This window comes from Stegodyphus dumicola, chromosome 9 (assembly GCF_044657685.1).
Source record: "Stegodyphus dumicola isolate Sdum_Otavi_A_Nest chromosome 9, ASM4465768v1".
In the NCBI taxonomy this organism is placed as follows: domain Eukaryota; kingdom Metazoa; phylum Arthropoda; class Arachnida; order Araneae; family Eresidae; genus Stegodyphus; species Stegodyphus dumicola.
The window spans coordinates 148,610,568-148,624,291 of record NC_140776.1 but is presented as its reverse complement, the minus strand read 5'-3'; the positions used below and the strand labels follow the sequence as shown (position 1 = coordinate 148,624,291).

Genomic DNA, 13,724 nt, shown 5'->3' with positions numbered 1-13,724 from the left:
GCGATCAAATGAACAAAAGATAAAATAATCATTAAATTCCCTTTGTTACCATCAAAAAGCATGAAAATCTAATCAATACTGATGATGAATCTATGTAAAATTTCTCTCACAGCTACACAATGGTTATTTATAGGTTGATCATAAGAGGTTAACAAATCACTGTTTACCAACTGCCTTTACCATCACTGCTACCCTTTGGTATAAATTTACCGGTCATCAAACTATAGGCATTAGTGTCTTCTATCTTATCTGTGTTTAAAATATACTTCAAAGTATTGCACTGCCTAATCCTAATGACTTTTGGCATGATTACTAGTGACTAACAGCCTTCATGGGGCATGGTGTTAAGTTTATTTTATTCTAAAAACCTATCAGAATTTAGAGCATTACTGATACACACTTTAACTAGCATATCTGTGTTGTTATTTATTATAACTAAAAACCCAAATTTACTCTGTTCTTTAAAAATTAAAAAGTTTTCTGTGATGACAAAAGTTCAAGGAACAGTGGGTTAGAGTATGACATTCTCTTAACAGTCGTGCAATTCTATAGCATAACATTTATACTTAGATTACGGCCTTGATTTGATTCTTAAACTATAAAAAATTTAAGTTAGCCTATATTTTAGGGTGCCCCTTGGATTATCGTAAAATTGTTGTTTCATTTATGTAACCTGAGTAGTTGAATGTTATGGAAACCCTATTATGACGTGATTGGTTGTGTTGAATGGGAAAATATTTGTTGGATGTCAGTTAGGAAGTATGCGTATTGTGTGCATTGCATCATAAAATGGCTGCCGGTGGTAAATTGGGTTTTTGGTGGTATAGAACGAGAAAGCGGAAGGTTTTTTTATTTTATTTTTTTTAAATGGTTGAGGACAGAAGAAAAGGAACTTTGTTGGATGTAATTCAAGGGAATTATAAGTATTCTGGTCGTACGAAGGAAATGCATATGGTCGAACGAAAAGATCGTTTAGATGACTTTGAATGGGTTAGACACAAGAAAGGTTTAAATGTTCAACCATATAAAGCATTCCATTAGGAAGAGAACATGGCTTGAGGAAAGTTTTTGGATGCTGTTAAGGAATTTTGTGTGCCACACATGGAAGACACAGAAATTTCTAAATAAAGTAAATGGATATTTCCTTTGTGTAGTGCGTAGATGTGATAGTAGTGCTTTTTCTGTTTGTACGAAGGAAATGCGTATGTCGAATGTAAAGTTCGTTCAGATGGCTTTGAATAGGTTTGTGGCAAGAAAGATTCAAATGCTCACCATACAAAGCGTTCCATCAGAAACAGAACATGGTTTGAGGAAAATTTTTGCATGCTCTTAAAGACTTTTGTGTGCAACAGACTGAAGACACAAATTTCTAAATAAGGTAAGTGGATACTTCCTTTGTGTAGTACGTAGATGCTATAAGATGTATTTCCTTTTTTTATGTTATTTCACTGTTTGATTTAAAATGCAGTTTATTGAGATTATAAATTTTTTGTTTGGCTCTAGTGTAGAACTGAGTGCTCCTTCCATTTCTAAGTGAAAATAGATCAATGTGTACATGGACAAAGTCAACTCAGTGTGCAATGCTGAGTTTTTGCAAATTTCTAATTTTTTTTTTTTTTTTTTAAGTGAAAATAGATCGAAGTGTGCAATTCTTTGACTTCTTATTTTGCTTTTGCGTAGTGGCCCTCTTGAAATTATGCCTTGGGAACACTTAAATATATTTTTACCAAAATTTACAGCTTATTAACTGTTGTACTAGAGATTCTATACTAGAGGGTTAATATTTAATTTTAAACTGTGTATCTTTGAATTAATTATGCTATAATATATGATTGTGGATCTACTTTAATTTCATTATAAAAATAAAATTTTAAAAATATAATAAATTAATATAACGGTTAGAGTATATTTAAGGGTGCCCCTTAAATTATCGGTAAGTTGTTTCATTTATGGTAACCTGAGTAGCTGAATGTTATGGAAACCCTATTATGATGTAATTGGTTGCATGATTGCTGTAAATTTGAATGATGGGAAAAGATTTGTAAAGGCTTGTTTGTATGTTGGATGTTGCTTAGGCAGTATGTTGTTATTTTGTGGTTTACACTGTAAAATGGCTGAATGTGGTAAGATTAATTTGAAGTTTCTGTACGACTTGGAACAAAAGGAAAAAAAGCCTTAGACTAGTGTGTAAATGAAGTTTTACTTAGTAGCCATTACAAGTGTCCTGTTTGTACAAAGGAAATGTGTTTGTCAAAATCGTAAAAAACAACCTTATATTTAGCATAGGTATAATGAAACACTCAATCGATTTCGAGGGCAGCTAAAGGTCCCCTCCTCATCAGGAGAAAGAAATACATAGAAAGAAGAAAATAGGAATCACAGAAACACGTGGTGCTTATCAGCACTGCACGTGGTTATAACTAGATTTTTAATCAGAGTTGCACTGGCCGCCTACTTTTACTGAGCCAGGCTGTCTGATCAAGCATAAAGAAATATTAGCGAAGTTAAAATAGGGAGCGAGGGGCAAATGCACATTACGCTCAAAATCTGAACTTCAAATAATGGAAAGCAATCGCTGAACGGATTTTTATACCCTCTGGTAGTACCAAGTGCGAGGAGGTAACGCCATCTATCGGCAAAAATAATTGAATTAAGACAGTAGAATTTTAAAGGCATTAGGAAGGACTGGATTGGACTTCAAATCATTAACTAAACTTTCTAAATCTTTGTGAATGTGAAAAGCCTCAAGAAAATCCAATTCGCCTATGGAAGAAGCCTTTTGGATGATTTTTGCAGACCCAAAATCAAAATTATGGTTAAAAGTCCAGCTATGATACGCTATTGAAGACTTGTTAATTTCCCCTTTTTTGACATAAGATTCATGTTCCTTGATACGAAACTTCAACGCTCTTTTTGTTTGGCCAATATATCTTAAACCACACTGACATGATATACTATAAATTCCCCAAGAATTCAAGACAGAAACGCAATCTTTTAGAATCGAAGGGTGAATTTTATTAATAGGGGAGAAACCGACTTGAAAATTGAATTTCTGGAGAATCCGTGCAATTTTATAGCTAACAGAAGGATAAAATGGAAGCACGACAAGGTCATTGATATTATTTCTAACAGTGGAATGTCTTCTTTGATGGGAATCTGAAAATTTTTTGACGGCTTTATCAATAATCACGGGAGAAAATCCACGGTCAATCGCAACTGCTCTCAAATAATTAAGTTCATTGGTAAACAAAGATTCAGAGGAACAAACTTTTAGCGCGCGGAAAACATAATAGTAAAAAGAAGCCATTTTTTGCTTAACAGGGTGGCATGACTTGGCATGGGGTGGTAAACAAACTGCAAAGGGTTTACGGTACACAGTGGTGCTAAAATCGGTTTCATTGCGGATTATAAGAATATCGAGGAAGGGGAGGGAATTGTTGGATTCAATTTCAAGAGTGAATTGGATGGCTGGATCAATTGAATTCAGAATAGATAGAATCTCGGATAAATCCTCTTTATAACCGTCAAAAAGTGCGAAAGTGTCGTCAACATACCGAATCCAAAGACGAAAAGATAATTTATCAAATAATTTCATCTCAAAATAGTGCATATAAATGTCAGCAAGTACCGGACTGAGAGGATTACCCATAGCCAATCCTTCAACTTGACGAAAATATGCATTTTGGAAAACAAAGTGGGTTTGACTTAGAGAAACTTTAGTAAGCGAAACCAACTCATTAATTTCAGTATGTGTGAAGTGAAATTCCCGAAGCCTAGTTTCAAGACAATTTAGTGCTCCTTCGACCGGAACATTAGTAAACAATGATTTGACATCAAATGAAACCATAATGGAACGAAGTGGGGAAATATTTTTAAGTTTATCAATGACTTCAACAGAATTTTTTACAGTGTGAATATTGTTATCAAGTAGAGGAGAAAATCTGGAAACTAAATATTTGGCCAAAGGATATGAAGCAGTACCTATGTTGGAAACAATTGGTCGAAAAGGAATACCGGTTTTGTGGACTTTTGGAAGAGCATAAAGTCTAAAATGAAATGTGTTTGGTTGAACGTGAGAGGATACTGGCTCTATGGAGGATATTTTTTACTCTTATTTCTGTGGATTTATGTGTCGAGGTCATTGTCTGATTTAAAATGTAGTTTATTGAGATAATATATTTTTTGTTGGCTGCTCCTTTGACTTTTTAAGTGAAAATAGCTCGATGTGTACAAGGACAAAGTCAATAGAGTGCACAATGCTAAGTTTGTGCAATTCTGTGATTTTTGTTGAGTGAAAATAGGTTGATGTGTACATGGATACAGAGTTTGTGCAATTCTTTGGTTTGTCATTTTGGCTTTGTGTAGCGGTCATTTTTGGCACAAAAGTTGCCAAGGGGCACTCGTAAATACATTTTTACAAATGTAACTTTCTGGCTATTTTTATCACAAACACAGAAAATTAACATTATACTTTTCTCCCATTTTAAAAAGTTCATTTAATTTATAATAACATAAATGCATGACTAAAAACATTACAAGAAGCAAAGCATTTCAACCTAAAATCCTTTTACAACTTTTTTTTTTAAACAAAATATATAGCAAACTTAATTTGGATAAACCAAATAGGCCTATTTAGTTAAATTACTCGCTTGATTTTAGTTTCCTACATCACACTTTGGCAACCTGCAGTTTTTTCACCACTCTTATATTGATATTAGGCCAGATTTTCACTACCTTTCTTTTCATTTACATATTCAAATAGGTTTTATTTTACTAATTAACTCTTCCAGCTGTGTAGATCATAATTTTTTTTTACCCTCCCTCCAGATAAATACATACAACACCTGCATAAATTTCATGCATTTAAAACATAAGTAATTGCAACATTTAAAATTTGTTCAAATTTTATATTGTACTTAGAATAACAATAATCAACCAAAGAGATTAAGAATTCAAAGCTTTTCATCTTACATTTAAAACAAAAAAAAAAAAAAATTAATCACATATAAAAAAAAAGTAGGGCAGATCTTAAGACAAATTAAAAGCTAGATCTCCTATATTAAACAGCCCAGCTGTGAACACAAAAGCTTAATAATTTTAAATTATCAGTCAAAGTTTAAACGTTTCTAGAAGAAATTAGTATTTCACAACTTATTTACATAAACTGGCATACAGGCTTCAACTTTGAAACAGATGAATAAAATCTCAAACTAATAAAACCATCTCTATGTCCATTGCAAGTTTTTCAACTTGATGTCACGCCTAGTTTAATAGTACATCTGAAGTCTAAACATATTAGAAATTCCTCTGCCATTTAGTTGACAGTGCAAAATACATTGTCATTTAGTTGTTTATGAGAACAACGTAACCAGTACTTTCCAAAATTTGCACCCAAGGTTGCTGCCTATATCATCTATGCTTTGAGTAGGCCCTACTTACAACTTTTCCTCACAAAAGTCATAATATTTATTATTTAAAAAAAGAGGGGTCATTAAAAGTGCACGTATTATTGTCTTAAAAAAATAGAAAAAAATTTTTTTTAATAACATAAATGAAAATCTGGCAACCAGTAATCTGATACAAGAAAATAAAAAATGTGATTATTTTTAATCTATATGCATGTTGAAAAGTCTTGCACCCAAACATGCTCACCTATCTTGAAGCCTAAATTTTATATTTGTTCATTAACTTTATGTTTTGTACAAACTTAATGAAATTTTCATTGACACGTTTGCCAATTTAAGTTCGCCACTCTATAAAGCATATGATATTTATGTCTGAAATCTAATTAGAAAACTCTGCCATTTAAAAGAAATGCATTGTTCCTTAGTAAAATGTAAGATACTTACATTTAAAATTTAATCAACAAACTTAGGAATCAAAAGACGTGTTGCCACCACTCAAAATATTTTAATTTTTCCACATGCATGAGTATCCTTCAGCAATTCTTCAGTTTTTCTTTCAAATTTAATCTGTCTGTTAGTCATTAACAAACTACGCAATTTAAAAGCGAAAAACATAGTTCTTCCATCTCTATTATTACTATCTACTAGCTGAATTCATTAAAATCATTATATATTTCTTTCTTTTTTATAATAACCAGCTGGCCATACTAAAGTGGTTCAGGCAGAGTCGTAGCTAGGGTTTCCAGCGCCCAGGGACAACTGAAGATTTCGCGCCCCCTACTGCTTGCCAAGGATGGAAAACATTTAATTCTAAAATGTCGTAACATCAATTTGGAGCCCCTTGGATTCTGCGCCCAGGGACAGATGTCCCCCCTTGCCCCCCTCTAGCTATGCCCCTGGGTTCAGGTAACAAAACAAGGTGAAAATTTTGTGCCCGAGTTTCAGTTTCAAATATACAGATTATCATAAGTTGTAACATATTAGTTCTTCAAAATTTCTGCAGTAGTAAGTCGATCATGAAATACTACTAGAAGGCAAAATTCCATGCCATGTACATTAATGTAATATATATTACTCCATTACTGCTGTCATTAAATTTATTATCTGTTATCAAAATTCATTACTTATTTATCATACTCCTTTTTGCAAATAAAATAAACAGACAAAAAAAAAAAAAATCTATTGAAATTTTACTATAAACTGTGTTACAAACTATGCCCACATCTACTTCTCCTAATTAATATCTAAATCATAACTTTTTATTACTACGATATGAAAATGTGTTTTATGCATCTCCAAAGAGGTTAAGGCATACACCAAGACATAACCACACAATATCGTGGTTGCAAAAACAGAGATAGATATTTTGTGATACTGATACCAATAAGAAAAAAAGGGTTAAACATTGCTCAAATTTTAATTTACCACAATTTCATGCTATTTTATACTCTTATATCAATATTTCATAGCACTTCACATTAAATAATTATCGACTGCATTTTATACTTGGTGAGAGGTGCTAGACTTTTTGGTACTCAATACTGTACCTCTTTCTTCTAAATTATACTATGTGGAATTTCCAAAATTTTGTGGCCCCTAAATTTTACCACCTGGCATATGGCCACTCTAGCTCTGACCCCAACCTTTTCAACGAATAAATTTCAAAGATTGAAAATTTTATAGCTGTATGTTCCTTCCTGATTTAATACTGTTATTCACAGACTAGAGTAGCAAAGTAGAAACCTCTGCACCTGAAAGCTTAGGTTAAGGTTCAAAAAACAAAACAAACTACAACAACAACAACAAAAAAAAAAAAAAAAAAATTTACAAAAATCTGAAGTGAAATAATTAATCTCAATTATTATTCTTTCTTAGTTTTGTAGGAATACTTTTGCAGACAAATGTAGTCTAGGATATACTTTGCATTTATAATCATAGCAGTTTCATGCAAATATCAATTTACTGCACTTCATTTTTACCCCTTAACACTTGCACAATATAGTCACTCTATAAAGCATATAGTCAGTTTATAATGGTCATTCACAATTTCCAAGGCCACTGCTTTTGCATTTTGTGTCACATTTTCTTTCAATGGCCCCCTAATAAATTCAAAATTCTAACAGATTAACAAAAAAATCTGTTAGAATTGAGGGAAATTTAATTTGCTCCTCTTTCTTTGCAAGTTGGCAAATTCAACTGAGCAATTTACAGTAATAAACCATGTGAATGAACTATTCATCAGCTGATCATGTATCAACAAATGATTTAAAAGTTAACGATAATATATATAAATGCATACCTGTACAGTGCCTCTTTTTCGGATCCGTTGTACACATTGAAGGTGAAACCGGCAGATTCGCGAGAGTTATTGAATCCGATTTTGCATTCTGTTTGCCAGGCGACATCCAGTTCGTTGGTAATGAACTCGTTGTTATTGTTACCAGTCGCGTTCTCAGCCCCGAGCATGGGGCTGAAAGTACCCTGCGTCCGAAAATCCCCCTGCGAGTCCCACTTCTCGTAGGTGGACATAATAAACTAAAAGCACGATCACAGATATATGAAGCCGCTAAAAGCAATGGAACCTTCCATTTGGTTTAAAATACACACCATAACAGGCTATCTCCCCTCACAGGAATAGGAGAAGTCTTGTAGTATTCGCCGCGATAAGCCACGGCGATGCCGCCATGTGCGGCGTCCGTCGCTAATGTGTACAGCCAACAAAAATGGCAGCGTAGTAGCGAGCGAACCGGCTACTTTTAGGGCTACCACATTGTAACGAATTGACGATGTCGCCAACAAAGAGAGAGCCAAATGACGCTTGGCGATCATCACAGCTCTAGAACACTGTGAAAGTTTCGCATTAATAGAAAATTTATTTTTAGAACTAAGAGGTGAGAATTGTTTTCGCTGCGCTCGTCGCGGCAAGCTTGTGAATAGAGGAGTACTGAGTAAAACTTGGAAAGGCAAACAAAAGTTTAGAAAGTAACTCATAATGGGACGTCTAAATTTATTTACTTATTTAAACTTGTGTACTTTTTAACACTTTCAATTGGTAATGAAAATTACAGAATAGATAACACATTATTTTCAGATGCTCGTGATATTGTAAATGTTTCATTTTTTATATTAAAGAATATATTTACAAAAGATACTATTTATACAACAAGCTTCAATATCGTTCAGTCCGAGCAATTTAATGAACAATGTGCTAAGAATGAAGAAATTAATGATATATTATTCAAATTAACAAGTACGTAAATGTATGTCATATAACTTTTCGATCTTTCGTATTTGAAGTACTATTAAGATGCTTTGAGACTAGTAAGAGATCTTAGGAGAAGAGGCGGATTTCTGGTTTAAAAAATCAGATGTAGACAACACGTGACTTCCTTGTATGGCCTATTAAATTGCACATGATTTTTTGCTGCACTTCATTTAAACTTATTTCTTTGAATTATTCTAACTTAATTAGCCGATCCCTCGAGGTAAGTTGAAAATAATATTAAAATTGCAAATTTTGAAAGGGAAATTTTTGTCGAAAGGGAGTCAAACTTCTTATAATTTTACTTTTTTATAACGAATATAAAACTTTCCCAGGTATAAGTATAGGAATTGGAAGATTACATTTTAAAGTTAGATTTCATTATTATTACTATTATTTAATTTCACACTGCCAAAACATGAATGTTTTTGTCATTTAAAACATTTCTGTAACTGGAAGTACATGACTACGACTAATCATTGCAAAAATAAAGGCCGGGTAAAGGGGGTGGGTATATATATACATATCTTTAGTATGATACTATCATATATATATATATATATATATAAACCTTTAGTATTGCTAACTAGAATAAAAAAGAGAGGTGCACAACTAAACATTATTACAGTGCCATATACAAAATTTCAACATTCTACGGCTTTTGAGTTTTCATCGTTTTTGAGTTATGCGAGCTGCAAACGTACGTACAGACGTCACGAAAAAATCCATTTTGAATCTATTTTAAATTCATTTTACAAACCGTTTTGGAAAAAACAGTCTTTTATTCTCTCCGTACGTACAGACGTTACGGAAAAGAAAGAAAGAAAAAGAAAAAAAAAAAAAAAAAAGATTCGGGAACGGTTAAAATGTATATTTCCGTTGAAATATGATACCCGAAATTTTTTGCGATTACAATATTTCCGTTACTTCGTACAAGGAAGTAAAAATACCAGTCATTTTCCTCAATTTCCACACACACACACACAAAATCAGTTTAAAACACTCTAATCACTGCATTCCAAATAAGAACGAAAGGAAAATGAAAAATTTTACTGGACAATCAAGAATAAAGATATTGCATTTACTGACAATATTGCTTTCATTCTACAAAATTTCCAAACGCGTGACATGATACTAGGTACGTGCAAACCAAAATACTCTTTGTCAACCTTAACCTTTATTGTGGCATGCCAACACTTGGTTTTGGCATTAGTTTCACACTTTTATTTTCATTTGCTTTTGGCAAAGTCTGATTTCGAACAAAGCATGCTCATTCTGACACCATTCTTATCCGCCACCGTCTGTCAGAAGAACAACTTCTCCCGCGCGTCATATGTTGAAGTCGCTTTCTTCCTAATTGCTTTCAAATAGACTTTAAATAATTCCACTATTTAAAAGACCTCCTTTAAAGCTTTTAACATTAAACTTTTTAATATTATTATGGAAACAGAATGCTATACTTTATTTACAGACCTTAATACAAAATTAAATTCAATATGTTACATTACTGCAAGATTGACTTACAAATGCAAAATTACGCTTTAAAGCTACTGCTGCAAGTATAAAGCAGAAAGAATTATTTAAATATCACATATACTTGCATATTTTTTCCCCATGCAAATTCACAAGCATTTTTATAGAAAGAGTTAAATTTTTTTTTATTTAACTATTCTACAAGAATGATAATTTCCTGGGATTTTAATACAGTCAAAAGTCGTTAATTCGGACACCCATAATCCGGAATTATCTATAATCCGGACCTCAAAGCTAAAATCTTTCTGCGCATGCGCCGCGTCGACGCATGCGCATAGGCGTTTTACGCGTGCGCGCAAGACATTTACGACTGCGCATATGCGTCTGCACAAGTGCAGAATACGTTTTCGCGTGCGCGTTTAATGTATAACGGACGGTATAAGCTAAAATTATCTAATTATCTATTTCAGTTAATGTTGATGACTGCGTTGTTCCTTAATCTTCGAATTGGATCCGGCTTATTATTTTTTGCAGACTAAGAGCAATTTTATAAAAGTAAGCTTGAACTTTCGATTATGTCAAATAGAATTTCCGATGGTGGAGCTCCCAAAGGATCTAGAAAACGAAAGTATGTTTCGATGTCCATCAAACAAAAAACGAATTGCTACAAAAAATGGATAAAGGCATATCCTTTGTTTATCTAACCGTTCCGAAATCTGTTTATCAATTTCACGCTGCTCTGCGCGGGGGGGGGGAAGACGTCGCGGCGCGCAATGAACTGGAAGTTGATCTGTCAACACTATCGTTATCTTCAGGGCAGATGTTCTTATTTTATTCGGCTTATAATTCCTTACTAAATGTAGTATTTAATCTCGATGTACTCCGTCTTTGATATGATTTAAATCAAATTCCTCGTCATTATAAATATCCCGAATACAAATCAAATAGTTTTCTGGTTGCAATTTTCTAATTTCGGCTATGCGTAAGGTATGCTTTACGCATGCGCGCGTTGAAAGAAATGTTCAATAAAGTAAACAAAGAAATATTAAGCTTCTTTTTTGGTAAGTTTTGATACCCTTTAGATCATAATTGCTCATTATTTTATAAATTACGGTTTCATATTTTTAATTTTATAATTTCTGCATGCCATCTTACCAGATTTAAATTGATGATCTATAATTCGGAAAAATCGATAATCCGGAATCGCCGAAGTCCCGACGAGTCCGGATTAAAGACTTTTGACTGTAAAGCCCTTTCTGAATCTGAGCTTCAAGTCCTTCATAATTTTAACTAAGCTTATTCATACTCCGCTAAAATTAGGGAACAGAATGATAAGAACTATAAAAAACAACACCCTGAAAAGATTCTCTCTCCAAGATGTGTGGATAAAGAAGTATATGGAAGTCAAGATACTCCGAAGGAAGGGTATTTCTTCTGTTTTCAAAAGCAGAAAACAATCGGTACAATGTCACCTCGTAGTCTTTCTCCTTAGGGTCCACTTGAGCCATAAGAACAGATGGATATCACGGACATTCAAAATGCATTCCATAATTTTCAACTTCCTTAGTTCCTTTTTTAAATTTATCGCTTGGTCTCAGTGCTTCTCAACCTTTCTTGCCCCATGCACCCATTTCATCATGGCTAGAAGATCATCTCCCCTCGCTCTTTTTAAAACTCGAAAAATATAGACCATACAACTCCAATTACCCGAACTCCGACTATCCGAATCGCTTTCTGAAAGAAAAAAATTAAGAAAGAGTGGTACGATGAAATTTTCATCCCTGACGTGAAAAAGCACCAAAAATCTCTTGGAAAAGAAGGCAGTAATGTGCTTTTTGATTGTTGATGACGCACCAACTCACTCCACAGAAGAATTGTTGAAAAGAGGGAATGGCCAGTTTACAGCAATTTATTACCGCCAAACGTCACAAGCTTTTCGCAACCAATGGACCATTTTGTTATCGAAACCATGAAACGCCATAAAGAAGCCAACTTTTATAGAAACTTTTGGTGGAGAGCGAAGAATAAGAAGGGGTGAACCACAAAAAATAACTTTGAAAGATTGCGCCTATATGGTGGCGGGAGCTTGGTTAAGGCAGTCACATTCAGAGGTGCGTGAAACAAGTTCAAAGGCATAATAACCAAAGAATCTCTAAGGAGAAGAATGAAAGCTTCCACAGACGCAATGTAAACCTGTTTCGCCTCTGCGCCGCTGTACCGAAGAGCCACGGCTATGCAGTGAAACACCAGCGCAGGGTGAAATTTAAACAGCGCAGTTCAAGGAGATAGTAAATTTTTTACTTTGAAATAACTCAAAATGTTTTATTTTCATACATTTCTGGATTTTTATGAGCAAAAGGATGTTAGTTGGAATTTTGGGGCGAATTATAGAAATCCTGTCCAATTTTTACTTTCAATTTAAACAGCGAGCCGTACGAAGACAAAATTTAAATGAAATAAATTACTTAATTCTTTTCTTCTGTAAACTTAAAAAGGGGGGAAAACACATGCCATACAAAACGTAATAAATTTTTATGGATCCATAGTTAAAATTTTACAGTGAAATTTTAAAAGCAAAATTTGCAATAACTAACTGAAACAGAAAAAAATATTTAAAGACAATTAAAGGCACCCCTAAATAAATTGAAAACACTGAAATACATTATAATTATTCGACAACAACTTTAAAAACAAATTACCATGAAAACGTTTAGACAATTATTTGGAATGACCATTGTGAAAACCAAGAGCAAAGTTTTCACCCAATAGTCAAAACCATTTCATTTACAGCATTACATTTAAAAAGTCTTTAAAAGAATTTCACATAGCTAAAACCAAGTACCTCTGACTACAACAACAAAGAACGTTTTCGAACAACGTGGTAAAAGATTGCTAACATGGCCGACGGAATGCTGCATTCTTTGATGCTGCTTTGTTGCCTCGTGATGTTATTTCGCACATGCGCAGTGAGTTACGGAGGGTGGATAACTTTGGAATGGTTTGCCCCTTTAAAGAGTAAGCTTCAGGGATATACATAATGTGTCTCTTCGGTCTGACGGAGCCACATTTGCACCGGGGAACCTTTACTTCTTCTCCTTAAAGATTCTTTGTAATAACTGAAGAAGAGAAGATAAAGGAGAAAAAGGAAAGAGAAGTTCAAGAAAAAGAAAGGGAAGAGGCACGAGAAGATGAGCATGACGTGTCACCTGAGGGATTAAGAAATCTTCTTTTGAAAATTCGTGGATGTTCAGAAGCTAATGCTGAGGATATAGCAGAATGGGCGGTCTTAAAACTGCGCTGAAGTGGATGGAGCGTTAGCCCGAGTGTGACCACATGTAATCTCTCATTGTCAAGTGGATGCGCGACATGTCATTGTCAAGCGACTTTCTTTATCAGGCGGATAAAGACAGTCAAACAGCTTACTTTGAACGAGATGGTCAACAAGCAATGACTTTCAGCGCTTGTAAGTACTATACATAACAGTACACTATATAACATGTATGTAAAAGTATTGCCTTTTCATTTTAATTAATTAAAACCTCGTTTTCTTTAAAAATAGTTTTTTCCCCTCCCATTTTTAACAT

General features: G+C 33.8%; 1 protein-coding gene across 6 annotated transcripts in view; it reads right to left on the bottom strand.

Moving 5' to 3' along the window:
* Nucleotides 1-13,724, bottom strand: part of LOC118185054 (zinc finger MIZ domain-containing protein 1-like) — a 547,573-nt gene that overhangs the window by 81,355 nt on the left and 452,494 nt on the right. The window contains exon 1 of one of the 6 annotated variants that reach the window (XM_035354842.2): nt 7,705-8,118. The exons of the other annotated variants lie outside the window; for them this stretch is intronic. Coding sequence (XP_035210733.2) covers nt 7,705-7,934 — 230 coding nt within the window. The 5' untranslated portion in view covers nt 7,935-8,118. Of the gene's footprint in view, nt 1-7,704; nt 8,119-13,724 lie in introns of those variants that run through there. 6 annotated transcript variants of the gene reach the window in all.